Genomic DNA, 27,695 nt, shown 5'->3' with positions numbered 1-27,695 from the left:
GAATTTATGCCGGCTTGCTTCTTTTCTGCGCTTTCTTTTTCCGTACCGATTAGGGACGGATTCAGAGCAAGGAGAAGAAATAGTTTCGACCTTTTCAACCTGTCATCATCAGGAGATGGACCAGCAGATGCTAAAAGTGTATGCATTTGCACTGAACGTGAAAGCTGTAGGAAGTGCGGAGCAGTGATTCGCCTGCCCTTGGGCGACGCTGGCGTTCACGGGCAAACGCGCGCTGGCGTTCCAAAATGTGCAGCCTGTTCGGCGTCTATGGCGGGAAAAGAAACCTTCCTTTGTGATGCAGGGGGGCCCTCAACCCCCTTCCTTGCCCTCCTCCTCACCCTCACTTCCCTTTCCCACCTTCTTGCTATTCTATACAATGCACGGCTATGATACGTGTATCCTCCCCCTCCTTTCCTTCCTCCTCACAATCACATGTCTACTCCTCACAATCAGTTTCCTTTTCCACCTCCTTGCTATGCTATACTATACATAGCTATGCCATGCTTTACCCTCTCTTCGCCTCCTTTTCCTCACTCGACTCCTCCGACTTCCATTTCCCACTCCTTGGATCCTATACTACACGTAGCTATGCTATGCTATACATGGCTATTGTAGAAAAGGAAGAAAGCGCCGACGACAATAAAGACACTTTAAAATAAACAAGACGCCTCGGCTCCCGCACGGGAGCCTCGTTCACAATAATGTCGAAAAGTTATGACAAGATAGCTTGTCATAACTTTTCAGCATCATGGTGAACAAGGCTCCCGTGCGAGAGTCGAAACTTTTTTGTTTGTTTGTTTTAAAGTATTTTTATTGTGGTCGGCGTTTTCTTCCATTTCTACAATGCCCTCTCCCGACCAGACGGAATTCTATTGAACCTTGGATTTTATACATGGCTGTGCTGTGCTTTACCCGTTCTCCTCCACCTTCCCTCCTCCTCACTCTCGCTTTTCTTTCCCGCCCCTTGCTAAACTATACTACATACATGGCTATGCTAGGCTTTACGCTCTCCCCTACTCGTTTCCCTCCTCACGCTCACTTCCCTTTCCCGCCCCCTTGCAATAATATACTATACATTGCTATGCTATACATGGCTGCGCTATACATGGCTTTGCCTCCGTGGCGCCAAGCGGCGATATTGAGGCGACGGGAGATGACAACAGATGACATGAGACGAGAGCCTGAGCCCCTAAAGGGCTCCGCTCTTAAAAAGCGGACAGCTGAATAGCGGTGGCAATGGATTCGCCTAGCTCTGCAAAAGCGACGGATGTTGTGACAGACCAACGTACCGCTGCTGCACCTTCTGCAAATTCCCGTCGCCTGGGCAATCTTCGTCCAAAACTTGCTCTCGAGTAACGGCTCCTTATAGAGGCTGTAAGTTTATCAGAATGATTGCCGACACTTTGGCAACCATGTTAAATTTGAGGCCGGTTGTTTACATGCTGGTGTCGCCAAAGTGAAGCTTCCGGTAAATCGTGAAAAAAAAATATTCCGCTTTCGCCCAGACAAAGAAATCGCTCTGAGACTAGGGTGCCTCGATGCGAACGTTCGTTCGTGCAGGGTGGTGACCCACATTAAACGCGTCGTAGCCATATGTGTCGGACGAGTGGACGCGGACACAAGCGCTCGCATTGTGCTGTCGTATTGTGTGATGTTGCTAGTTTAGCACATCGCTACGTCCTCCGACACAATATGGTGGCGCATGTCACCACCATGGAGGAAGTTTTTGCTGTGTCGGCGGCTGGTGGTCCCGACGAGGGAAGCCGACGAAGACGACCGGCTCGACGAACGCGGCCGGCGGGGACGCCGTCCAGCCCCGAACACGCGGGTTGGCGCGAAGCGCCGAAGAAAAGAAGTACGTCCGCTCACAACGAGTACTGCTCACACACACCTTTTATTTACAAGTGCGCCTGTAGAATAACGACACCAGAGCGGCGCCCCCTGGCATCTTACAAGGCATTCTCAAAACCGAAACCGAAACACAACACAACACCATCCCCTCCTCGAAAGAAAAGTGAAAAACTGAAAAGTGAAGAAAGCATGAAAAACTGAAATGACACGGAAATTCACAAGATACACATTTGAAAAATGCGTGAGACAATTCAGTTCAGTTATTTACGAAATATTGCACAGAACACTGCACACACTGCACCGAGAAACAATGCATCGATAATGCGCACAGAGTAAGTCCACGGCACGTAATGAGCAATAGTATAAGAAAAGAACTTGTTATGACTATTGAACATAGTCCTCATAACGTCGAGGCTTCCGACGTTTCCGCTTAGAGCGGCGCCTTTGATGTGTAGAAGGAGGTGACTCAGCACCCCGGTCACACGCGCTTGGCAAGTCCTCCCCACCTGGCGAAGAAAGCGTTCCACAGGCTGAATGTCGAGGTAGCGGTGGGGCAGGCCTGGCTGGCGGACGCATCGGCGAAGTGGACCGAAGCACGGGCGCCCGCAAGCGACAGGCACGGCCGGCCGATGCACATCGGAAGTGGACCGAAGCACAGGCACACGCACAGGGCACACCGCACCAGGTGAAGCACACACAACAACAGGTCGATCCGGCATCGACGAAAAAGATGTCTCCAAAGCCGTAGGCGGTGACGCAGTGGACGGCGCAGAAGACGTAGGACCGGAAGTCGGCGAAGCACGAACGGTCGACACAATCGACGAAGCAGACGGCGCTGGAGCCGAAGACAGTGTAGCAGGCATCGTCCCATTTGGTACCGGAAGAGTTGTTTTGGATTTCGAAGAATAACATTGTAGTGTATCACCGCAGATGGTGATGCCGAACAACCGAATGGCATCAAGGCCAAGAAGAGATCGGCCACATGGTGTTACAAAGAATGTTATGGGAGCCTGCACTCCTGCGTACGTGACGTTGGCCGTGAATTGGCCGAAGTGGCGAATGATCCCCTTTGAATATGAGTGCAGGACGGTAGACGAGCGTGCCAACTGAATGTGCGGAAATGAATGCTTAAAGTCATCGGCGTTGATTAACGAGACTGAAGCGCCTGTGTCCACCAGAAACGACAAGGGCACATTGCCCACTGAAGCTGTAACACGTGGCTCTGAAGAAGTGTGGAGACCATCCACATTTAAAACAGTGACCGTATTGGTCTGAGCCATGCTCGAAGGAGCAGATGAAGAACCTGATTCATGACGATTTGCTGGACGGGAGTTGCATACGGACTGAAAATGTCCAATTTTTCCGCACGCAAGACAAGTGCGGTTTCTTGCCGGACACTGCGCAAAGTTGGCTAAATGCCGTGCCGATCCGCAACGAAAGCAGTGTGCGGTTGAATTATGCGAAGAAAATTGAGCACGCGAGTCCAAAGCTCGGTGTTGATCCGGAAAAGCTGCATTCGACGGCATAGAGTCGCCATGTTGACGGCTTCCTCGACCCCGCGACGCTGAGGGGCCGCCATGTTGACCGCCACGAAAGGACTGTGCAGGCGGGCGGCCATGTTGACCGCCGCGCCGAGACGAAGAAGAAGGGCCGCCATGTTGGCGCGTCCCGTGAAACAAAGGACCGGCGCCATGGCCCCCCGCAGCAGAAAGTTGCTGCACTGAGAGCGGAGCGAATTGCTCCAACTGCAGACGCACAAGTTCATCCTCTCGCGCAATCGAGAGGGCTTCTGAAAGAGTGATGGACGAACCTTTTTGGAGGAGTCGGCAACGGACATTCTGCGACGCGACGCCAATAAAGAGCTGCTGCCTGATCATGTCATTTTCAAGCGCGCCGAACCCGCAAGACGCGGCTAGCGACCGGAGACTAGCTATGAAGTCTACCACGGGCTCTCCGGGGAGCTGACGACGCTCTTGGAAGCGGAGGCGCGCGACATAATCACAGGACGCGTCTTTAAAATGGTCATCGAACAATGCAAGTGCGGCTTGGAATACGTCAGACGACGCAGGCGTCTCTGACGCGTTGACGGAACTCAAAGTCCGATAGAGTTTCAGGCCGGCGTGGCCCAACGCGTTAAGCAGAAGGGCCTTCCGTCGCTCCGGTTTGCGGGCGTCATTCCCGATGGCATCCACGTAGGCTTCGAAAATGAGCTTCCAATCAGCCCAAGGGATCGGCGGATCACCGGGAGTGGAAAGAAAAAGCGGTGGAGGTATGGGAGACGCCATCACAAGAGAAAAACTCTACACGAAACGAAGAAAAGAAGAAAACGAGAACGAACGAGAAACACCAATGCGAAAAGAAAGTCCGCAGTGTTCACGAATAGACGCGGAGCCGCTCGACGGGGAAAAGGCAGAAGAGACGCGACGCGGCGGCCGCTACGGAGACCAAAGAAGCGATGGCGGGAAACGCCGAAGTAGCGTCGCAGCAGAATGGAATCATTGAGGCGGACCGGCAAAAAGGAATACGAAGGAAACTGTTCGTACTTCACCTCGTCGCCATTGCTGTGTCGGCGGCTGGTGGTCCCGACGAGGGAAGCCGACGAAGACGACCGGCTCGACGAACGCGGCCGGCGGGGACGCCGTCCAGCCCCGAACACGCGGGTTGGCGCGAAGCGCCGAAGAAAAGAAGTACGTCCGCTCACAACGAGTACTGCTCACACACACCTTTTATTTACAAGTGCGCCTGTAGAATAACGACACCAGAGCGGCGCCCCCTGGCATCTTACAAGGCATTCTCAAAACCGAAACCGAAACACAACACAACAGTTTTCCTTCCTCCAAGGCCGCCACCCTGTACGAAGGAACACTGGCATCGAGGCACCTTATCTGAAACCGAGCAGGCTCGCCGCCTGGTTTTCCGCCCTCTTAGGTGGCGAAGCGAGCACATTTCTATAGTGAGTTTTGCCATCTTCGCCTGCTTCGAGGTCAGTGTGAACGCAGCTTCACAGCCGCGAAGAATTTTATTGACATTCTATGTCTCAATTTTTTTTCTACCAGGTTATAGCCGAAAGAAAGGAGTTGTTGCAGAACCAGCATCGCCTTGAAGATCAGAGCGATTCTGACAGCGACATCGGAAAACAGAAAAGGAAAAGGCCGTTTCTGGACCTTCTCATTACCGAACACCTGAAAGATTCGGCGTCTATCAACGAAGAAGATATACGGGAGGAAGTGGACACGTTCATGTTCGAGGTAAGCAAGCAGGCAGCTATCGATCTAATCACTTATTCTTCATTCGCATTTCTTCATTTGCACGCATACAATCGACCTCTCTGATGCACTGTCGCAACCACACGTTTGTCTGCTCCCCCAGGAAACAAACTGTTAATAGAAAGGCTATTTTTACCATACATGTCATTTATTTTTAATAATTCTTCGTTCTATTTAATTCCCATAGAACAGTGGTTGCTCGTTGGATGGCACTTTTGGATGGCACTCGTTGGATGGGACTCGTTGGATGAGAATTTCCCGACTGCGCAACCTATACGTATTTGAGACAGAGGGAGAGGTGGTTGTACTCTATTCGCACGATAAGATACCTTCGTGACAAGACCACTCTACTAGATACGTCGCCCTGGAAAATCTCCGTCCTTAAAGACTTCTCAGTCATCCTCCCATAGCCATATCCAGATGTACTATGAGTACAGGGATGTTTTTAAATAGTATAGCCAGAATATTTCGTGCATGCTGGCTGTTCATAAAACGTTCTCCGCAGTACGTAATAACAATGATTTCTTGTTCAAAATAGGTGGAGAAAGTTAATTAGTGCTTGAGCAATGGCAACAGGTTCATTGATAGCGTAAAAATTGAATATAATGTACCGATATCATACTACTACTTGGTGGCGGCACATTGGATCTACTCAGCAGTATTACGATGTAATTCAAATAAATCGTCTCATTCCCTTAGTGATATTTATGGCCCTTTAAAATTGCCTAACGGCTAGCTAGTTATCGAGTTTCACAAAGCATGACTACGCGCCTAGTGCTGCATCCTGGTGATAAATTGAAAAGGTCAGCATAGCTGATCATCAACTCAGCCAATAACCAAAACGTCTGCACATTTAAAGGGGTAATAGAGGCCAAATACTCTAACGGATAATTTGTGAATATTTGATTCGTTTTTTCTCAAGATGCAATTAAGCCATGCGCTGTAATTCTTCGTGACTGTTAGGGCTAACACAATTGCCTGTTAGGAATTCCAGTGCAACTTGCCATATTTTCAGTGTGAAATCGTTTATAGAACTCACCGAAGAGAAACTTGTGGAAAACATAAAACTCGTCATAACGCAGGGACACGACACAACGGCAATGGGAATCAGCTGGGCTTTGTTTCTAATTGGCCATCAACCTGTGGAGCAACAAAAAATACACGACGAACTGGATGCAATATTCGGAAGTGACAAGCATCGTCCAGTCACGTCCGAAGATTTGAGGGAAATGAAGTACCTTGAGTGCTGCATAAAGGTACTTCCATGGTACTTTTTAACATATCACCATCACCAACGTGCTTTGAGCAGCTTGTCCCAATATAACACGTGAACGGAAGGCGCTTCTCTTATTTCCACTTTTCTTTTTTAGGAAGCACAGAGACTGTACCCATCCGTTAGTTTCCTAACGAGAACGTGCGAACAGCCATTTGAAATTGGTACAGTTTAAATTTTGCCTATCTTTTGAATGCCACTGGTGAACTTGTTTTTTCATTCAGATAATTTATCGAACGTTATCCTTATGTCTTCCTTTGTCTCCAACCAGGTTCCGTAACCTTCCCAGCGGGCACCGTTGTGAGAGTGTCCGTGTACTGCCTTCACCGGGACGAAGATGTGTTTCCGAAGCCGGAGGAGTTTCACCCAGAAAGATTTTTCCCAGAAAATGCGAAGGGTAGACATCCTTTTGCCTACATTCCTTTCTCGGCTGGTCCTCGCAACTGCATCGGTAAGGGTTATACGACACATTCAATATCTAACGTTCAAACACACTTGTTTATCACGGACTAAACCTTAAGAATTGTGTCCTTTTAATAAAAGCTATGGACGTTCGAAGAGCCCTGGTTCGCGAAGCTGTGTGGGTAAAGGAAGATTAAGAGCGCATCGGTAGGAAAGCTATATTGCCCTGCTCATGGAGTGAAGAGAAGGTAACTAACAAAAGGAAAAGAAAGCGAATCAGAAGGCTTTCTGTCGCAGAGGAACGTAACAAAAAATCTATGGTGTCACCGGTAGTAAAAGGAGCCTTATTGACAGGACGAAGTGACATTATTACCTCGTGCTCTGATGTTAAGCGTTCAAAGAACTTTGGTGTGACAGAGGTTTCTGTAGGTTGCAGCGCAAAAAGTAGGGAGATCGATTAGGTGAAGAGCCTTAACGTCACAAAGCAACACAATGGCGATGACAGACAGCGCCGAGGATGAATCGTGATTAATTAGGCAACTCGCAGTAAGTTAGCGTGCATTCAACGCTTGAAACAGTGAACTTTTTCTTTTTGCACTTCGCATTTATCAGAACGCGATCGGCGAGGACAAAAGCAAATTCTGCAGCTTTGGCTCTGAAGCACCGTTGTATAGCAACTACACTATACCACGCGATGAACGCTGCCATTTACCTCGAATCGAAAGCTCTCTACAATGAAGGTGTGTAGGAATTTACATTAAATATCAAATAGAGAACTTTCACAATGGCCCCTTTCAGTCACATGTACTCTTGCAGTCTGCTTGTGACTGGGCTTGTTGCTTCGCTGTCATTCCAATGCTTTAGACAGTAAATATCTTCTGTGGTAAGCATATGCAAACGCATGTAACCAGCACTGCCCGGATATATGCGACCACTCTCATAAAACACTCCATATGAAAGTCGAAGCACAAAAAACGAAATGCGGAAGTTCTAACCGCGTCTTTCTGGAGTTCTGTGGGTTCGGAACGATTCTGGAATGTCAGTTTCAGTTTCAGTTTATTGAAAGTACCTATGTGGAAGTTACTACAGCACTATATGCAGATCGCTAACAGCGATGTGCATATAGTACTGCATTGTGATTGTCCCTCCAATTACCGCCTTTTTCATCAGTGACCGTTCATATCTAAAGCTAGCTCGAAAAAGAGTTCAGCTAATTTTGCTAAAAAAGTCTGTTGATCGCAGATCTTTTACAACGAAATGCTTATTGTTTAGCTAAACAAAACAACCGTTTCAGAGCGGTAGCTTTGGTTCGGAGACACCTCTGATTTCCCTATTGAAATGCATGTAAAAATAGAAATTATTTTACGGAGTAACTGCTAAACGGATATGAATGAAATTTGCTCCATTTCCGAGAAAATTTTAAATTGCAGGTACTCTAGGAAGCAAAATTTGACTTCGGGCTTGCTGCGTTTTACGAAATTTGCAGAAACTCTTGAATAAATAAGTAGGCGCATGTAGTTTACAAATGCGGAACTCTACACCAAGAATAGACAGATAAGTTCTTCAAAAGCGCATCTGTTTAGCGTCTCAATTGCAGAAGTTTGACATATGAATTTACAGCTTACTTTGTTGCAGCACATACAGTAATTTTGAAAATTTATATTCACAAATACGCCATATTAGTCTGAGAGCATTACTTGAATTGTTGCGCGATCCCGCTGTAATCACAAAGCCGTGGTAAATAAATTACGTCCTCTTCGAGGCTGTGCACGTGGTTGTTCGAAAACCGAACGCTGGAAATCCAAATGCCCTCGAATTTACATATCATAGGAGTCACCATGTTCCCCCGCAGTTTTTTTTCTTACTTTTAACGGCTGTATAACGTATCAATTTTGTCTGTATTAATGCACTGTAATGCACAGTGTATGAGCTTGCGATGTCGCTTTTCATAGCTAAGGTAACAAGTTGCAAGTTTCAGTTCGTTTTTGACATTAAAATTTCAAAAAAATTTTATTCAATCACATCAAGCCTAAGTAAAGATTCCGCTTCCTGCAGCCACTAGTTTCAAACCTTTTTTTCTTTTAAATATAACAAACTTCATCAAATTCAGTGCAATATTTGCTGATAAAGACGATTTACTCTTCAGAAGATATTTGGAAAAGAGTTAGCGATCCAAAGCTTCGTCTTGACTCACAGCAAACTATATCATTGGTATACTTTTGAAAAGGCACCGAAATCTCGAATTTCATGTTTTGTTTTTCTTGACGCAGGTCAGAAGTTTGCCTTGTCAGAAGAGAAGATTGTCATCGCTAATATACTACGCCGCTTCAAGCTCAAATCGCTCGATCAGCGAGATCAAATCAACCTGGTCGCAGAGCTGGTTCTTAGGCCGAAGAGTGGCTTGAGAATACAATTTACTGCTAGATGATGACTCAATGGCGCCTGGAAAACAATTTCCAACTAATATTTTCGCCTATGTGGGTGCGTGAGTACACATGTGTGTGCAGGGACGATTTCCCACCGCGAAGAACCAAACTTGAGCCGCAGCGGCCCCTCACTGCCCCTTTACCTTACAGTAGGCCCATATCGCTAGAAGTATTACATTATGTCGATATAGCGAACATATCAGCAGTGCCCAAAAATTTGCATTCTGTCCGCTCAGAACTGCATTTCAAAAAACTAACGACGATTCAGCATATGTTGTGTTATATGGGCACTGTGTTCAATTTTGTTTGATTTGGTTCAGAATTATTAAAAGCGCCTCTATTGCCCCCATTCAACTTTATGCAGCATGACTTGGCAGCTGCGACATATATCAAATAAAATTTTCTCATACATGCACGAATATCACCACAAATAAAACATGAAAGCAGCAGGATGGAGGCGTGCCGAGCGCTGTCACATGAAAGCTGCGACCTGGGCGTAGATTTAAACTTTTCGTTCTATAAGAGCTAAAATAAATTACAGCGGCGCGCGGTGAGGCCCCCATATTCACCGCCCGAGGTACACCACTCCTAGAGCCAGTAACGCGCGTTTATGCATGCGTGCGTACATGTCTCTGCGTGTGTGAGAGAGAAAAAGACAGAAAAATGTGGAATGAGTGTATATATAACACTAGTGTGTTCGATCTACTGCCGATGTCGACGTACTGTCCCTGTTATCAAATTGCGTACAATGTTAATGTGGCGTTGCAGTTTCAAAAAGAATTACAAGATACGTTTACAAAGAACCGGCATTTCATAAACTATCCAAGTACAAGGCTGAAACCGTAATGTGATTTGTATCCTCCTATACTTTACCAAGCTGTCTCATGGTTTCCCGAAGTGCAGTCAGCTGAACATGTGCCATTTGTTTCTGAATATAATTGTCGACGTAAACTTTGTTTAGTGAACGTATTACTCTCTATGGCATTTCCCGTCTGTGCCAAAGCACCCGTACTCTTATTGTGAACATGTCATCATTTCTTATAGCTACAGGCTTCATTTCTATGTACACAGGAGTGTACGGTCTCAGCGCATCTTTATCTGTACCAAAAAATTCGGCAGATCCCACGTACCGTTGGAGTCGATGCTATGCGAAGCATGCGGCGGGAAGGTGACTGTGGCGTAATTTTTTTTACTGAGTGTGGCGTAATTTTTTTAAGCGACGCTAAAGATATGTATGAATTTTATACGCACACATATATGTTCAAGAGCCGCATATGTGTTATATAACCAGTCGTTTACAGTTGGGTAACGCTGCCAACGGCAGCATGGGTATCACGAACACCAGAAGCGGTAAACCGATACGTAGTGCTTATACTTGTCCCTTATGATAGAGAAGGCTAGCATGTTTCACGAACACGTGTGCATGCGTGGAAGAGGTTCTTGATAGTTCTTGCACAAGGTCATCATCACCGTGGTCAGTGGGCACCAGCAGCTGGTGATGTCTTGTTATTGGATCTGGTCGTGATCGCGGTGACGAGGGGTCCATGTGTAGTGAAGTTGTTGGAAACAGCTGTTGGAAACGGGGATGCCTCGGTAATTTCTTCGACAAATTGTCTGTCGATAGATGCGGCAACATGTCGGAACCTCAAGTCGCCCTCCTCGTTGGTGAGTTATAGGCCGCCGAGGCTGGTAGGCCTGGATAATGCTACGTAGACCAACATCAGTGAATGGCACTTGTCGTATTCGTAGACTACCTGGGCGTTTGTGGCCTACGTAGCCTATTCTACAAAGCGGCTGTCAATCAGTCTGGCATCATCCTCGGTCAGCATAGGCCATCGCCCAGCCTCGTAAGAAATGAAGAGGATACTGCGTCGTTATGGCGGACTAGTTGCACTTTACGGTGCGATGACGTGAATATCATACGTACCCTTCGTTAATGTATTCCTCCGGGGTCGAGCAATGCCTCAATATAGCTTGCTGAATCATAGGAATGCAAATGTAATGTTGATTACACTGCTATAAAAGCGGAGCCAACACTGGAACCACATACGTTAATCTGATATGACGCCTGTATCGTAGGAGTACACATCGTAGGAGTATTATCTGGTGTTTATTCCTTTCTTGCAAAATTAGATAGCCAGTACCATAACCACAATTGACGTTGCACAGCCAGTACGCCTGCACAGGCTGTTTTTCCAAACCTCTTTACAGACCTGACGTGGCTCTGTGGTAGAATACCTGATTGCAACGCAGAATGCCTGGGTTCGATTCCTGCTGGGATCCTCATTTTAATTCTTTCCATTCGTCGGGTCAATGCTGCTGATGTCAGTTTTTCTTACCGCTCTCGCATTTAAGTTACCAATATGTGTTCTCGCCGTTCCTGGGCAGATATAAACTGTCAATCACATGTGGCACATACCCGTACACCACGGCCAGTGGTAAACGCATATGTGTCACACGTGTCTGGAGGAACGGGTTTGACGACGTACTCGTCAGGATTCTCACGTTATTCATGTCATGACCACCCGGACGTAGGCTGCTAGATAGATAGATAGATACGTAGATAGAAACGCTCAAAGTGCAAGAGGTTCCCAAAGAAATGCTTCGCATTTAATAAAACGTGTTTGCATCTACATTGGCTGTTGGTCTTAAATATGCATACAGGAGCGCAAATGCATAAGACTGTTTAGTCCTTACATTGGATACAGAAGAAAGAGGAATATTTAGGGGAAAGTATGCAGACTGTCACAGTGCATTAACATTGCCATGTTTAAAGAGCTTATACACTGCCACCCTTCAAATTATTTGATATCAGGAGCATCGCCGTTGTCGGAAGTGCAACTTCCACGCTATCAGGTTTGTAGCATCTGCGTTGCGGCATGATTAAGCACCTGACGTCTGTGACTAAAGGACACTCCTGCTTATCTAACTGCTGCATGTAACATTCGTATGAGGTAGAGAAATACGAGGAGGATGACATTATTGTTTGCTTGGCATATTCGCCAGCGTCTGCAATAAAGATAGGGAGATTTGAAACTGAATGTTTATAAACTCGGCCCTGAGTATCTGATTAAAAATGAAGGCGCACAACTTTAATAGATGCATAATTAGAAAATAAGTCGAAAGCCCCGCTTACATTGGCGTGTGCACCATCGAAAGGTGAGCTCGGCGCTAGGCTTATTTAAGGACAAACTTTCGTGTGTTGTCTAAAGCGTACAAACCAGGGTTGCGACAGCGAGTCCAAAACGCATAGCTCAGTGTTTCAAGTAGAAATCCAGAGCTCATCATGTTGTTCGCCGTCAAAATTAGCGTTATTTTTTCTGTTGGTATTTAGTGACCGCCAGAGCCCGAATTAATCTTGGGTAGTATTCGCAGTATCAAAACATAAATTCTGCTAAATAATTCAGCGTTATGAAAGGAATAAAGCGCTGAACTACACTTAGGTGAACAGATTTTGTAGCCCAGTTCATTTTAATCGTTACTTTTCAACTTGAATAATTAAGGGAAGATCTTCCTCTAGCCCCTATGAATAAAGAAAAATTAACTAAGGCTCATTCAAAAGTGCAACACCACTAAAGAAAGGACACAGCACTTGCTTTTATGTCGTGATCTCCATTGTCACCCCGTGGGCATTAGACTTATGTAAGAGCTTTGGCGGAAGCCTTTTGTTTACACTTATTCCAGTCGTCTCATCGTCAAATGCACATTTCACAAAGTCTTTGTTGCTGCGACAATTAGCGTACACGTTTCTACTGTGATGACAATGGTATATGAATAAAGTTTCATTTCTTTCCTGATTCTCCTGGAGCACTTCTGTTTCGAGGTATTTATAATCAGATTTCACGCTCAACAAACTTCCCATTCAGAGACGTGGATGTCGACCCAATGAGAAGATTGACGACCACGCTGTGGCGTGCGCCAGGCAAAGGCACAAAGTATGTCGTTGCTTGTATTAGCCGACAGTAAGAGCGCAGCTTTTATGACCTTCGTCCACCTTGCGAACGATGTACCACACGTCAGTAAGAAACTTACTAATGTTTCTTGACGTTCTGAGAAGATACGTGGGATTTAATGCGAAATTAGATGACGAAAGGTCAAATCTGATGCTGAATATACCGCAACAAAAGCTGTCCAGAAGACTCAAAGAAAGTGAAGTTGTAGACTAATACGATTGTGCCAACGTTCCGAACGTTGGCACAATCGTGATAGCGAAGAAGCTTAGTAAATTATGCGTTTCATGACTCTAATTTGTCGCTAATATATTGTCCGCCAAAGCGAGGAAGTCGCCTGTGCAAGCAGATTGTTCGTAGCTTTCTGCGTATTCAAAGAATAACGCACTACACAAAACCTGTATGTTTAGATCCAGCTTATGATTATCTCTAAAGCGCAAGGACTTCTCAACGAGACATCGTATACATTAAAACAGCTCCATTGCTTATATGTTGTTCACATTTGACCTACACAATTCTAGAGTCACTCGGTGTATGCCACTGTAAATGCGCTATTGTACTATTATTGGCCGATCCTATGGAAAGAGAACGTGCCGTTGTTACACAATGTGCGTAAGAGGTTTTAAATGAATATTTTTAGCATAACCGGCTCACTGCGCCCGCCGTTCACAATGCACGCTCTCACAAATGACTGCAGATAACTGTATTATTTCAATTTTTTTAACAAGCACGCCTCCCAGAGACATGACGTGCAGCCAGCTTCGCTCAGGTCCTGTCAAAAAATCACCACCAAAGATCAGCACGCCGTCGTTACAGTCATAGCCTCGACACACGGCAACACATGCGTACATCGTGTCTCTGCCAACATTGGCTAAGTTATAAGAAACATAAAATATAGCTGCTAAACATAAAGTTACTAGGTATAAATATGGTACTGGGTCATATGTCGTATTGCATCACCAACGTAATTTTACAGCGAAAGCTGTCATGAGATCACAAAACAGCCAATTTCCGTGCCATAGTTTCCCGCCGCCGCCGCCGCTGCCGCCGCCGGTGTCCGTAACCGCTATTGTGCGAAATAAGAAAAAAAAAATGAAATGAGAAAAAAAATACCCACGAATTGAATGACATTTGAACCCCGGTCCTCTGCGTGGCAGTTGAATATTCTACGACAGAGCCACACCGGCGCTTGTTGCTACGTTGCAAAAAGACCCTATGTAGGCGTTATGTCGGGCAAGAAATCGCGTTAATGTATGTAATTAGCGAGAAGTGTAAAATAACAACTAGGCGTCACACAATGCGAATTGCGCAACGAGTGGGTCCGTTGAATGCTTCCAACCCACTTCAAAGGGCTCAGTGATAATTCTTCATCGTCATCAGCCACAACACCAAGTGCACATAATGCCTTACAGGTGTGTAGCAGGTACCACGCTTATCCGCAGATTGACGAATAATGGCATAGTGGGTGCTTCCCTACTTCACAAAAATTATGATGATTTATGGCGTAGTGGGTACCTTGCAAGTGTACTTGTATTAGTTGTCCCGCGAGAGTTTACAAGCTCTAGAAAGGCCGGTGTTCCTGTTTTCGCTGTGGCTGTGCTGCGTGTTCGACGCAGGCCTGGCGATTTTTTTTACATACTAACAGTGTTGTAGGCGTTACTGAAAAAAAGTAACTAAATACGTTACGCGTTACACTATAAAAAAGGAACGCGTTACCGCCCTACGTTACCTACAAAAAAATGTAACGCGTTACCGTTACCGTTACCGAAAAAAAGTAACGGACGTTACCTCTGCCGTTACTCCGCAATCATAAATTTTACTCAACGTGTCTTTGCTGCAGGAACCCACAATAAGATTTCTTGAAACCCCAAATTTATGTTTCACATAAAACTTCTAACCCAAAGAACGATTATACCCAAAATGCTGATTTAACGAGAGAGAGAGAGAAGAACCATCTTTATTTCGGTAATATTTAGCGTCGTCTTCGGGGTGGCCTCCCCCTTCTATTAAACCATAGGCTTTCGCCGCGTCAACAACCCTCGCTATCAGCTGGCGCTGGTCTTTGAGGGCAAGGCTGGCTAAGGCTCGCTCCCAAAGCTGAGGCGTGTAGTATGGGTTGAATTTTTTCCACAAATGTACCAGATCTTAGCAATGATATAGTGGCTTATAGTTGCCTGTAGAGTTTTGTGTGATGGCTTCTGATTCTGGCACATGGTGAATCCATTTTTCTCAATGTGAGATTATACACAATATGAGATTTAATCTTCATAGCTATCCGCAAAGAAATCATCGCTTAACTCTCAAGAAATTTACAGTAATTCTAACGACGTGCTTCTAGTAGCAAAATAGATACGCAAATTTTTTAGTAGTAAGAAAATGCTTTAATGGCCTAGTCACGGAAAAAAACATCTGTGCATAAACATTTTTTGTTCACTCGAACCTGTATAATTACCGCAAGAATTGTGAGCCTATATGTGAGGGTGTTCAAGATCAGCCTCGCTCGCGAAACTTAGCTGCACTTGCGGATAGAAAGAAGCAAAACTTATTTTCAAAACAAAGTTGATAAGCCTTATCAACTTTGTAGCAACTTTAATAAAATTTGGCGTATCTGGACATTTTTCAAAAATAGTTTTTTTTTTCGCTCCACAAGATTCAAATAATGTTACTTTACTATTTGTTGCGCACACATTTCATACACAAAATGTCTTCTTCTCAACGGCAATATTTCTGTTTTGCATCGCCGTTAACTTTCGAGAACGACGGGTAATCAAATTCGTCCCAATATGTTCGATATTTTCTTTCTCGTCAATTATGCAGTTAATAAAAAAACCAAGTTCCTTTCCGGGCTGTTGGGTGGTATGTGCACAAAATGTTAAATTCCCAATCAGATCTAAAATATCCATTTTCGGATCCGTGTCGATCTCTGGTGGAATCACTCTTGCGATAACCACGGTTAGAAGTCTAACTGCGGTTATGTCTGCCGTGTAGCTACCTGTAACTGTGGTTAGCCCATAACCGTAGTTAGCTTAACCGCGGTTAAGGCTGTTCGTGTGACAACAGTATTAATGGGCTTTGGTTGAAACAGAGGGACGCCAACCAAGGTAATGAGTAAAAAGTTTTTTTTTTTTTTTTTTGCGTAACAAGAAAAAAAATCTGATGTTTCGCGTCCCACTCGCATTCTTTTTCAGGGTTTTCTTCCTGCCGTTGGGTCACGCCTATTCTCCATGATGTGCAGAATTCCGTTGAGGCTGACTCCCGATCGGCAGCGCACCTGTAGACCAGCTGACGTTACCGGCTGTCTCCTGGATGGGCCAGGATTCCACAAAAAGCCGCTAATAGTAAATGGCCTCTAAGTCGACGACGCGGGAGTTGTCAAATTCGATGCGGTGTTCGTTCACCACGCTGTGCTCGGCGAGTGTACTCCACTGTCACTCGAACTTCCGGACGTCGTTTTTATGTTGTCGCAGTCTCTCGGGGTAGATCTTTGTTTCCCCCACGCACAAAGTGCCACGATCAGCACATTTTGTGGAGTAAACCAACCCTTGCGCTTTCTCTTCGGGCGGCCTGTCTTTCGGGCACGAAAAGGCGCAGGTGCGAGCAATCCACCTGCTACAATCCACTTCCACTCATGGAGGATTCCACGGCTTTCTTCAAGCTTTGTGTGGCGACAAGCGATTCCGCCAGGGCTTTTTTTGCCAATGCCTGGCAGGCCGACAGCAGTCCGACGCTGCGACAAAAGAATTCGTCGGGGCGAGCTCTGGGAAAATGGCGCCTACAGGATGAAAAAGTAACGAGTAACGTGACACCACACGTTACCGAAAAATGTTAACGTAAGTATGTTACTCGTTACGGTTTCGAAATTGTAACGAGTACGTTACTAAGTTACCGAAAAAAGTAACGTGTTACCGGTAACGCCGTTACTTGTAACGCGTTACCGCCAACACTGCATACTAATGGCATCGCGTATGAAAAAAATTCGAAACTAAAGAAACAGGTGGTGGACTAACGCATTCTGGGAAACCACGTATACAGTCGGCCTCCGTGTCGCGTTCTTATTCCCGCCCGTTTTGCGCTCGGCATTACCGCGAGCAACCGGATTCTCCAAATATATCCCGTTACCAGGAAGACACCTTTTCATCGCCTATATCGCGTTGCCAGGAGCACCTGAGTTGCTATCGCGCCTCATCGAAAGCCAACGTTCGAGCGTGCGCTGATATCGCGACTCTTCCCACTTCGCCACTTGGGTCTTACACAAGAGTTTGCGACTTGAAATGTTATTCCTGTTTTTTTTGTGTGTGTGTGTTTTTTTTGTCGGGGGGGGGGGGTGCTTTTGCCTGTATCTGCGAATCGATGTTTGGCGCTTAGCTAACGCTCTTATAGTACACCTTTTAGATCCTGAAAAGAAGCTCGCGCGCCAGCGCAAGCGTTATAGGAGTATTCTTCAAAGCTGCCGCACAGCCGAGGCACGTAGGGCGTTGGACGCTTACTTCGAGAGACAGATGCGGGCGGTGGCTTTCTGCAGACGTTTGATGATCACCTTGCAGCATTATGATATGGCTTCCGAACCGTCGAGCGGCTTTAGTTCCTATCGACTTGACACTTCTATATTCTTCTGTATACCTACTCTTCCGGGGTTCGCGTACTTCCGTGCCGTCTACCCGTAGGGCGCCGCAAACTGTATTACATACGAGTATAGACGTAACGGACCCACAAAACAATGTCATATTGAGCATACCTGCATTCTGGGTTAGCGCTAAATCGTTACGTGAAACTTGTACATGTAATCTCGGCTCATTAGTATATCTAATGCACGCAAACTTATTAAAGGAGGATGTCCATCGGCTTCGGGTTCCGGCATCATAAATCCTTCGGATATGTGTAACAGTGTATGTGTATTCATTACCAAACATTCCTCCATGGTGGATATGTGTCATATGACACAAGGACTAAAGAACCAAACTTATTTAAATGTGTCGTACTTTCTTGCGCGCTCATCACCATTAGTCATTTAAGAAACGTTATACATCGATCGCTTTAGCACTCGTGACATGACTGCGTATACGTTTGAAATCGTCCATACGGCACTGTTGGTTCCGCTTTTGCATAGTCTGTGAACAGTGTAATTCATTAACTAATCATTTCACGAGGTTTAAGTTGCGACCTGTGCGCTGCTTAAACAAACATCCTTTGTGAGGTTACACGTTTCACACGATGAAAATCTACGAATTCGTGCACATCACGTTTCGTTCTGCGGCATTTGCTTAACCAGGTACTCCACCGCAGCTTCGTTTACCAGAGATTCCGTTATGTTCATCTGATTCGCATAATTGGTTTTAAGGTATCTTAAACAAGAACATCCTTGTAAAGCTAATCGGGAGCGTAAAAATACTTCCCAGCACTTTGTACAATGACATACATGTGTCGATTTTCGAAGGTCCGCTAAAGGCACGCTAAAGTGCGCGAAACATCCGCGCCCCTGGAGCCCGCATGTTAACCGAGAGCCAGCGCTGGCTGCCCGCATCGTTGTCGTATAATTTTGGCGCATTATGTTGCTGCGTCATTCGAGCAGCAGCTGCGAACTTTGATCATAAGGGCAGGGTTGCGGGCGCGGCCGCGCGTGCTATCTAGACAGATATCAGTAGACGGCTCCTATACCCTAATACACGTGCTGCGCTCTCACCGCTTACTGCGCTCTGAGAGGAGAGGGAGCACGAAAACTGCTTCGCTCCCTGGAGCAGCCGTATTCGCTTACACCAGCGTTTTGCAGATAATTATTTCCGCTGTGCGTGCACAGTTTTCATGTGCAAGTTTCATGTGTCATTGTTGCCTGCACATACCTTTTCAGGACGGTCAGTACGCTTGGCATCAGTAGCACCCTTTTCTGAAGCCGTGCACACAGAAACACAAACAAGAAAAGCACAAAACACAAGGAGCTTTCCTGATATTACTTGGCTTTGAAGCTAACAATGAGTGTCAGCATTAAAATTTGACTCGTTGTTGGGGTTTTACGTCCCAAAACCACGATATGGTTATGAGGGACGCCGTAGTGGAGAGCTGCGGAAATTTTGACCATCTGGTGTTCTTTAACGTGCACCTTATAGGAGTTCTTTTTGCAACAAGCATGAACACAACAAGCCGCGCGTGCGAACCTGTCTCTCGTTTGGATCACACCGCGCACTAGAGGAGTGTAGTTACTCGCTACTAGGTGCTACGCAGCAGCCCTAACAGTCAGAGCTGTGACCCCCATCCCGCAGTTCGCGTTGAAATGCGACCGCGGCGGGTTTCAGGCCAGTGGGGACAGAGACGAGTCTTTCAACTGAAGGTGTTTATTCACCTCAGATGCCAATTGCAACAATAGAGTAGCGCATGAAGTTAACACCCTAGCGGCGGAGTGTTCCGTACTACTGGGGTGAACAACCGTTGACGAATATCAAGCACACGTCGAGGGAATGATAAAGGCGCATCTCACCTCGCGTGGCTGCTTTTGCACTCCGGTCCGGGGCGGTGGCTCGCACTCCATGGCCGGAGCGCTGCAGGGGTTGATGGCGGCGGTGGTGCTCACGGTTTGGGTCCGCTGTGGTCAATCACACCGCCCAAGACCGAAGACACGGGGGCCCCCAAGGAAGCGATGCGCGTTCCTCGGAGTCTCGAGAGGAGTCTCTCCAGAAAAGGGCAAGGAGGGAAAACGGGGCATCTCGACTTCGGCCAGGGAGCAGGGCGCGAAGGGCTGCGGGAGCGGCACAATGCCCTCTCCCACGCAACCCCTCTCGCCCCTGCGCGTACAAACGTAGCGCGAAGCCGAGGTGCCGCCGCGTTGAAGACAATGGGTTGCGTGTGCAACCCCACAACCTAAATCTAAGTACACGGGCCTCTAGCATTTTGCCTCCATCTAAATGCAGCCGCCACGGCCGGGATTCGATCCCGTAACCTTCCGGTCAGCAGTCAAGCACCGTAACCACTAGGCCGCCGTAGCGGGTAGCGTTTTGTAGAGTTACGCGAGATCGCATCCAAGAGTTAGCTGCTGGCCTTGCTTCGTATAACATTCCAATTTGTTGGCGTTGCATTTATTACTTCGCCCTTGCGGCGAAAAAATGTAATTTTTCCTTTCATTGTACACTGCGTGATCCTCAACTTTTTCTCTAGTTGCTTTGTTATCCTCTATATTTCAGCCCCATATGTTAGAACTGGAAGCATGCAGTGATTCTATACTTTTCACTTTAATCACAGTGCCATATTTGCTGTCACTATTTTGGAGTGCCTCTATCAATAATTTATTTTAAACGCAGTGGTCATCGGTGTCAAACAAAATGTTTCCGAAGTTTCAGTATGATGTGTTCAGATAAGAACGTCGGTGCATGTCCGCGGACCCCTTTTAATTTCGCTGTCCAAGTCCCCAGAACCGCGAGACCAATCTTAGTTTCGCGAAAAAAAGATTTGCCTTAAACAAAAAGATTCGAAAGTCTCCACTTAGCCAGAACCGCATTTTGCGAATTGCACGAAAATGGGATTTTGACTAGATCCTCCAAAAAAATATTATAGCTGTGAGTCTCAAACTTTTCCTTGACATACTATGAGTAACGTGCGTTTAGAAAACTTTATCTTGCAGTTTTGTTGCCCATATTATAAGAAAAAAAAAGTCGCAGATGCGGCTCATTGCTCAATAATGCTCATTTTCATATTTTTTGCTCCGCGTCTATCATAGTCAGAATTTCCAAAATTTTGCAGAGTGTTGCACACAGTAGGTTAACAATTGTGCCAAATACGATTGCCGAGAATGACGTCAAACGCAAGCCAAACATGCATAATTGAAGGCATGTCTCTGAAAATGCAATATCTTGAAATTCAGTAAAAAAAAAAAAAGGCCACCATCGAGCCACCAGAACACAGTAAGGCTCCAGGCACAAAACGTGCACATACGGCCGACAAAGCTGGGCAGTTCAGAAGCGGCGTTCAAAGGCCAATAAATATACGAAATTGCGATTTCCATGACGGCTTCGCTTCGGCATCACGCACGCCGCTGGGGCTGGCCACCGCTAGCCTCCGCTGGCCATTCGGAACTTCAACGACTCTCTTATTTCCTTTTAGGGGCGAAGCTCTTTAGGGTGTGGGTCGTTCCCTCCTCTGTAGTGGTAGTAGTAGTAGTAGTAGTAGTAGTAGTAGTAGTAGTAGTAGTAGTAGTAGTAGTAGTAGTAGTAGTATGTATGTATGTAGCCAGCTCCAGTTTAGTGAATTGCTCACTAGATGAGCAATTCACTAGATATCATAATTTACAAGAGATCGTAGTGTTCCTTGATTTAATCACACTAAAAGACATACTTTGCGGGCGATATACTATAGTGAGAGCTTTCAACTTTTCGTCTTAATGTACATGATAAAGAAATTATTTCTACGAAAAACGCAAAGCACACCTTGAGCAAGATGTTGGGTTTTGGGACGCTTTATGTGCAGTAAACGCCGTGCATTGTTTTTGAAGCCGGAGCACTTGCACGATCGCGTTCAGTTGGCTTTCGTTGGGCATGCTACCGATCTCGCGTCGTGGAACGCGAAGAGGAACGCTACGCGCGTCGTGTCTTCCCTCTAGCCTTGCCGTTAATCCTCACAGGGCGAGCGGGGAACGCGGTCGCTCTTGGCGCGCTTTCTCTTTCGCTCGGGAGCGGACACTTTCCCTGCATTTCACCGATCACAAAGCGGTGATAATGAAGGGACCACGTAAACCAACAGTACAATAAAAGTCTGATGTTTAATATATACACGGTGTTTCACACCCTTTATATGATGTACTGGGCGAATTTCACGGAAGAGTTTCACGGTTTACCGATGATTCCCTCCGGAGCTTCGCCCCACTCATCATCATTCACCCCGTGGATATGCTGTGATTTTTTCTTTCTTTTTTTCCTACGTACGCGCATGCATCGCGCAGCTTTCTCTCATCTCGCTTTTGTCGCGCCGCGTCTGATTTCCTCGCTCTTGCTCGGCGAGCAGGTGGGTCGCAGCCGTCCGAAGGTCGAAGGGCATTTTTTCTCGCTTCCTTTTTTTTTATTAGCACTCCCGTTCAGAGCGACCGCTTGAAGAAAGTCGCGTATATTTTTTGCGTCGGGTTTTCTCTAGACGGGATTTTATTCCGTGCGTTGAGGCACGCCGTCTCTGGCAGTTCGTCATCCAAAAGCGTATACTCAGTGTATACATGCGGTGCTGATCGGTCACATCGGGTGTTTACAGGCTTTTCCTTTTAGTTTAATTTTGATTTTATGGAAAATCAGCGTAAGCGAAGTCATTCTGTGTTCCAAGTCCTGCATGAACCCGAGCCCAACGGTGCAAAGTGAGCTCTCTGCAGTATTAGGTACGAGAGAGAAGAAGTCATTGATTAGCGCGTTCACGAATTTATTAAGCACTCTGAGAAATGTGTGCTTTCTTAGGACAGCACACTTCCTTTCGCTGCACAGCCGCATGCATGCCCGCCAGCACTAAGGGCACTATGGAGAGCTTTAGAAAAAAAAACAAAGAGAAAAGATGACAGAGGAGGTGAAATGGGAGTTTTCTGTTGGTCTCTTTTTTGATGAATGACGTCAGATGGTGAATTTACCTCCTTTCTACCCACATATTTTTTTTACCGAAGTAAAGTTTGAGGATCCACAACCTTATTACACCCTAAGGAAGTATTGTCCAGATGCAGGTAGTATTAAGGAGGATTGTAGCCCTTAAAATTAGGCTAGTTTGCGCTTGCAATGTAGCCACAGGCAGTGGCAGCACGGGAGACCGGTGACGTCGCGCCTCTGCTACCGCCAGCGGGTGAGCGGCGCCTACGCTCTTCTGTTGCTGCTGCAGCCAAGATGCTGCCACCCCCGACACACACGACGTCCAAAAGACGCGGTCGCGAGACACCCGTACAGTGTAAATCCTTCCTATAGTAAGTCTCTGCTCCGCTTGCGACACCGATGAGAGAAAGCGAGACAGAGAGACATAAATTTAATGCAGTGCTATACGAGATATGCATTATACCCATGATGCAGATTTTGGCCTTGCTTGGAAGTTGGAAGTTATCGCTCTGTCCTTTCATTCGGCCGGCTCGGCCGTTTCTTCATTTTACTTGATGCGCCATACCAGTTCAAGAAGGACAAACCAACTCGTCCAATCATCAACACGTATGGTAATATCATTTTTGCACATTGTGCACAATAATGCATCGGGCTACGTTGCGGATATATTGGACTGCGCAAGGTGGAAGGAATGCGGGATGAATGCGTGCTCTTTGCCCATGAGGGATCATTGAACACAGAATGCCGCTGAAGCCCACGTTTCGACATGTATAGGCTATTCGTCAGCCCATTCAGACAACCAGAAATACGACTAGCAGAACTAAATCGTTTTGTTCATGTATGGCCCTTGACATTGTTAACGGCATGAGTGAAGCGCATTCATCAGTGTACCGAGAAGCGTAAAGTACCCACGCTAGCATTTGTGCCACGAGACCGTCAGAATCGGAGTTGAACGTAATCAATTACATTTTTTTTGTATTTAGGTAATTCATCTACTTTTTTATTCGGTAACGGTAAAAATGTTTTTCACCGTTACTGAATTTAACCAATTTCTCATTGAGTTAATTAATTTCTCTTTTATTACTTCGAAAGCCTGCCCTTCGGTATAGTAATAGGGTATATTCACAATGTACAGCCCCATCCGTCGAAAAGCCCGTAAGCTCGATCAGCCATCTTTTGCTGGACGCGAAAACGAAACCATTTGCATATCGCAGCATTTCAGGGGCTAGCTGCTGGCTTTTTCCTCTTCGTTCTGCGATGACTTCCCAATGTTTAGTGCACTGTTCAGGCAATGAGGGAGTCGTGACAATGTCGGGAACAAGGTAACACTGACTTTAATCGAATGTATTGGTTATCTGAACGGAGAAAAAAAATTCACCGACGTGAACTGGTTTCGTCAACAAGATCGGCATTGCGCTTTTGTTCAGAAATTACCGGTGCGCGCAAAAGCGCTCTTCAAACCTCAGTTCTTATTTCCCCGTGTAATTAGTTGCTCGCAGGCTTGCAGGACAAAATTACGGCATATGCATTCTTAGACCGACGGCCGACGTCGCACACGCGCGAGAGAGCACGAGTCATCAACCATTGTTTGTCAGAGTTGCAGATAGACGAAAGCGATGATTTACGTATATAAACGTGTGCAAGGCTCCGTAGATTGCTTAAGCTGGGGAGAACATGTGCTAAAACTCAATGGCAGGTACACTGTTGCGCGCGTCCACGGAGAATCAGTGCCGCCACACCAGACTCGATCGGCGAAAAAGGCCCCAACAGGCATCTATATGGAAGCATGGCAAGACAGTGTGCGCTGAAGTACTTAGTCCGCATGCCGCGTCTGCCCTTCGCTTTACACCCCCTTATTTCTCGCCTTATTTTTCGTTCTTCAGTCAGCTTGCGCTGCAAAGACGTTTGAGCTAAGAGTTACGGATCCCACGCATTCTAGAGCTACTGTATATGCTACCTTTACTTAGCAGAGTTGCGCCTCTGTCTTCCAAACGCCGCTAGCCACTGTGCGTTGCGGAGTTGACACACGGCCCAATTTTTGCATTTCCCTACACCGCGGCTGCAGTGAACTGGATTGTCACTACTAATCGACAGACAAGTTCATCGTAAGCCGGCGACACGGCAGGCATGTCAATCGGCGACACGCGGGGCATGTCGCCTGCGAAAACAGAGCTCGGCTTCGCCGCATAGCTCTGGTTGCTAGGCGGACTTACGCGCCTAAAGTCGCTGTATATGTTACCTAAAGACAGCATATACAGTGACTCTAGGTAGATCATCGTACTCATCCTTCCGCTGATCGCGGGCCCTCGTATGCTGTTCGCAATAACGCACGGTATTGCAACGCCGCCGTGGGATGCGAAAGCAAAGAGCGCAATATTAAAAAAAAAAGGATATGTCAATTAACGCAGATGTATAGGGCGTTTAAGAAAACCAGAACGACAATACTAAATCCGCGCGATAGATTACGTCCACAACGCATTAGAAACAACCAGTGTGCAGTAAACGAGCATTACGTATACTCGGGCCGCTCTCTTCGTATACAGTTGAAACGCGCGATCACTCTTTTTGTTTGTTTTGCGGCGCACCGCTCACGCACATGTCCATGACTTGCTTTTTTATAAAAACTATGAAACACGCCATTTCGAAGGGTGTAGAGATGCCTTTGCAAAAAAAAAAAAAATCACAGCATATCCACGGGGTGAATGATGATGAGTGGGGCGAAGCTCCGGAGGGAATCATCGGTAAACCGTCAAACTCTTCCGTGAAATTCGCCCAGTACATCATATAAAGAGCGTGAAACACCGTGTATATATTAAACATCAAACTTTTATTATACTGTTGGTTTACGCGGTCCCTTCATTATCTCCGCTTTGTGATCGGTGAAATGCAGGGAATGTGTCCGCTCCCGAGCGAAAGAGAAAGCGCGCCAAGAGCGAGCGCCTTGTCTGCCTCCATCCGGCGACGAGCGAAAGAGAAAGCGCGCCAAGAGCGAGCGCCTTGTCTGTCTCCATCCGGCGACGAGCGAAAGAGAAAGCGCGCCAAGAGCGAGCGCCTTGTCTGCCTCCATCCGGCGACGAGCGAAAGAGAAAGCGCGCCAAGAGCGAGCGCCTTGTCTGTCTCCATCCGGCGACTCCGAGCGAAAGAGAAAGCGCGCCAAGAGCGAGCGCCTTTTACGATCGCAGGCATCCAATGACATGCGTCATTCGCATTATACAAGCGCCATCTGTCATCTTTAAACAGCAACTCTAAGGAATACATGAAACGCCATCTAGTGAGCAATTCATTAAAGTATAGCTGGCTACATACATACTACTACAGAGGAGGGAACGACCCACACCCTTAGGAGCTTCGCCCCTAAAAATGAGCCGAGGAAAGCAGCACAGCGTTGTACAGGTCGCGCAGAAACAACGTGGTTCCCATATCTGACGCGTGTTTATAATCGCAGTGGGAAATGCAGTGGAGATGTATTGCACAGCAAGATTATCTTAGAAGTTTGACAGTCACGCCTCCTCGGCAACGAACACTTTTCTTGAACTCCTACCTCAGATCGGAAGCGCACGAGAGAACAACAGTACGGCTTTGCGAAACGGTGCGCCTCTTGCAGGTACTGTCCGGATGAGTTTTTAAGCCCGCAGAACTCCGATATTTTGTTTGTCGTCGATTTGAGACAGCACAAAGAGGGGTGGAGCCTTGGACATGTTGGAAATTCATGACAGCAGACTTACAGCGCGAGGACGCAAAGACAAGCGTGACAAAGCGTGCCGCCTTCTTTCTATGTGTCCACGCGCTGTACGTCTGCTAGCACAGAGAGGTACAATGACCATTCGGCGCTGGATTTCGAAAGAAGCGGTCGAATTTTCAAGCTCGGCCAACTACTGCTGCTCAGCTTCTCCGTGGCCTCTCCCTATGGAGCCGCTAGCAGACGATTGCGCGACTGCGCCCAGCAAAAAATGGCGGACGCGCCCAGTGCTGCCGAAGCGCCAATCATTATGAATATCCCGTATTCGCCGTGTCAAAAATACGCATGTAAATTTGCTTCGTGTATAAATCTAACAGTGAACGGTGATATGTGTGTGAATCCAGCAGTCGAGTCCGGATGGTCGGACAGACCTGGGGCCTGTTGCACGGAGGTGGCGAAGACGGCTTAATTGTAGGCCAATACAAGCTCACAGCAAGTGTGTCGCAGACTCGCAGACACATCGCGGATTTGGGTGTCACGAAATGGGCACGATGCACCATATGGGCCGCAGTAATGTTGCGCCCAAAGAGTGGTCACAGATGGGGTAAGCGCAACCCCGACACGAAGCTTCAGCAATGCAACCTCCTCTCGGCGGGTTAAACCCACACGGAGGTCCACCCACACGCAGGCGTAACAGCTCATGTGGCCACGAGGCTTTCTTTTTCCCGGAGCATCTGTCTGTGAGCGTCTTCACGAAAATGCGCAAGGTCCCCGTGCGTTGCATCTTGTGGGTGGGTTGTCAAATCAGCTTTAAAGGGACACTAAAGGCAAATAACAATGTATTTCAGAGTGAAACCTCAATGTATGACAACGTCTAAAACAGCAGTATTATTAACAGCAGTGCCCTACTTACCGAGAAATTAAGCTAAATGTACGCGTATCTAAATGTATCACACGATGAGCGCCACGAGTGGGACATTTTGAAAGTGATCCCGATGACGTGCGAGAGTCTGAATACAATTAATCACTAGTAATCAAACTAGTTGCAATAAAAAAGAACCTTCCGTGCATCAAGAGAAGTAATAAAATGCTGCTTGTTCGTTTCTGTTTGATTCACGGAAAAAAGAACCTCTTTGGCGTTGCCCTGGCGAACGGCGCGCGTGGTTCGAAAGGTCCGTTTTCGCCGAACTGCGCTTCGCCCGGCGCCCTGCTTTGCTCACGCGGTCGCGTCTCAGTGGTAGTTTTCGTATCGCGTTCTGCCGCGTGTGTTTGCACGCTCGTGAAAGTCGCTCTGACAGAAAGTTCGACAAAA

The 27,695-nt window shown here is 46.7% G+C and overlaps 2 protein-coding genes across 4 annotated transcripts in view; one reads left to right on the top strand and one right to left on the bottom strand.

Annotated features, from left to right (window-relative positions):
• The window catches only part of LOC119395087 (cytochrome P450 4c3), a 56,460-nt gene extending 47,216 nt beyond the window's left edge, over positions 1-9,244 (top strand). For 2 of the 3 annotated variants that reach the window (XM_037662381.2, XM_037662388.2), the window contains exons 8-12: positions 4,908-5,099; positions 6,200-6,373; positions 6,488-6,554; positions 6,662-6,841; positions 9,063-9,244. In XM_037662381.2, the coding sequence (XP_037518309.1) occupies positions 4,908-5,099; positions 6,200-6,373; positions 6,488-6,554; positions 6,662-6,841; positions 9,063-9,220 (771 nt within the window). In that variant the 3' untranslated portion in view covers positions 9,221-9,244. The remainder of the gene's footprint in view (positions 1-4,907; positions 5,100-6,199; positions 6,374-6,487; positions 6,555-6,661; positions 6,842-9,062) is intronic. The other variant, XM_049415524.1, reaches the window with a different exon arrangement.
• The window catches only part of LOC119395151 (cytochrome P450 4c3-like), a 387,183-nt gene that overhangs the window by 290,643 nt on the left and 68,845 nt on the right, over positions 1-27,695 (bottom strand). The window lies entirely within an intron of this gene.

The sequence above is a fragment of the Rhipicephalus sanguineus genome, chromosome 1, assembly GCF_013339695.2.
Source record: "Rhipicephalus sanguineus isolate Rsan-2018 chromosome 1, BIME_Rsan_1.4, whole genome shotgun sequence".
Taxonomy (NCBI): Eukaryota; Metazoa; Arthropoda; class Arachnida; order Ixodida; family Ixodidae; genus Rhipicephalus; species Rhipicephalus sanguineus.
This window is presented reverse-complemented; position numbering and strand designations above follow the sequence as displayed.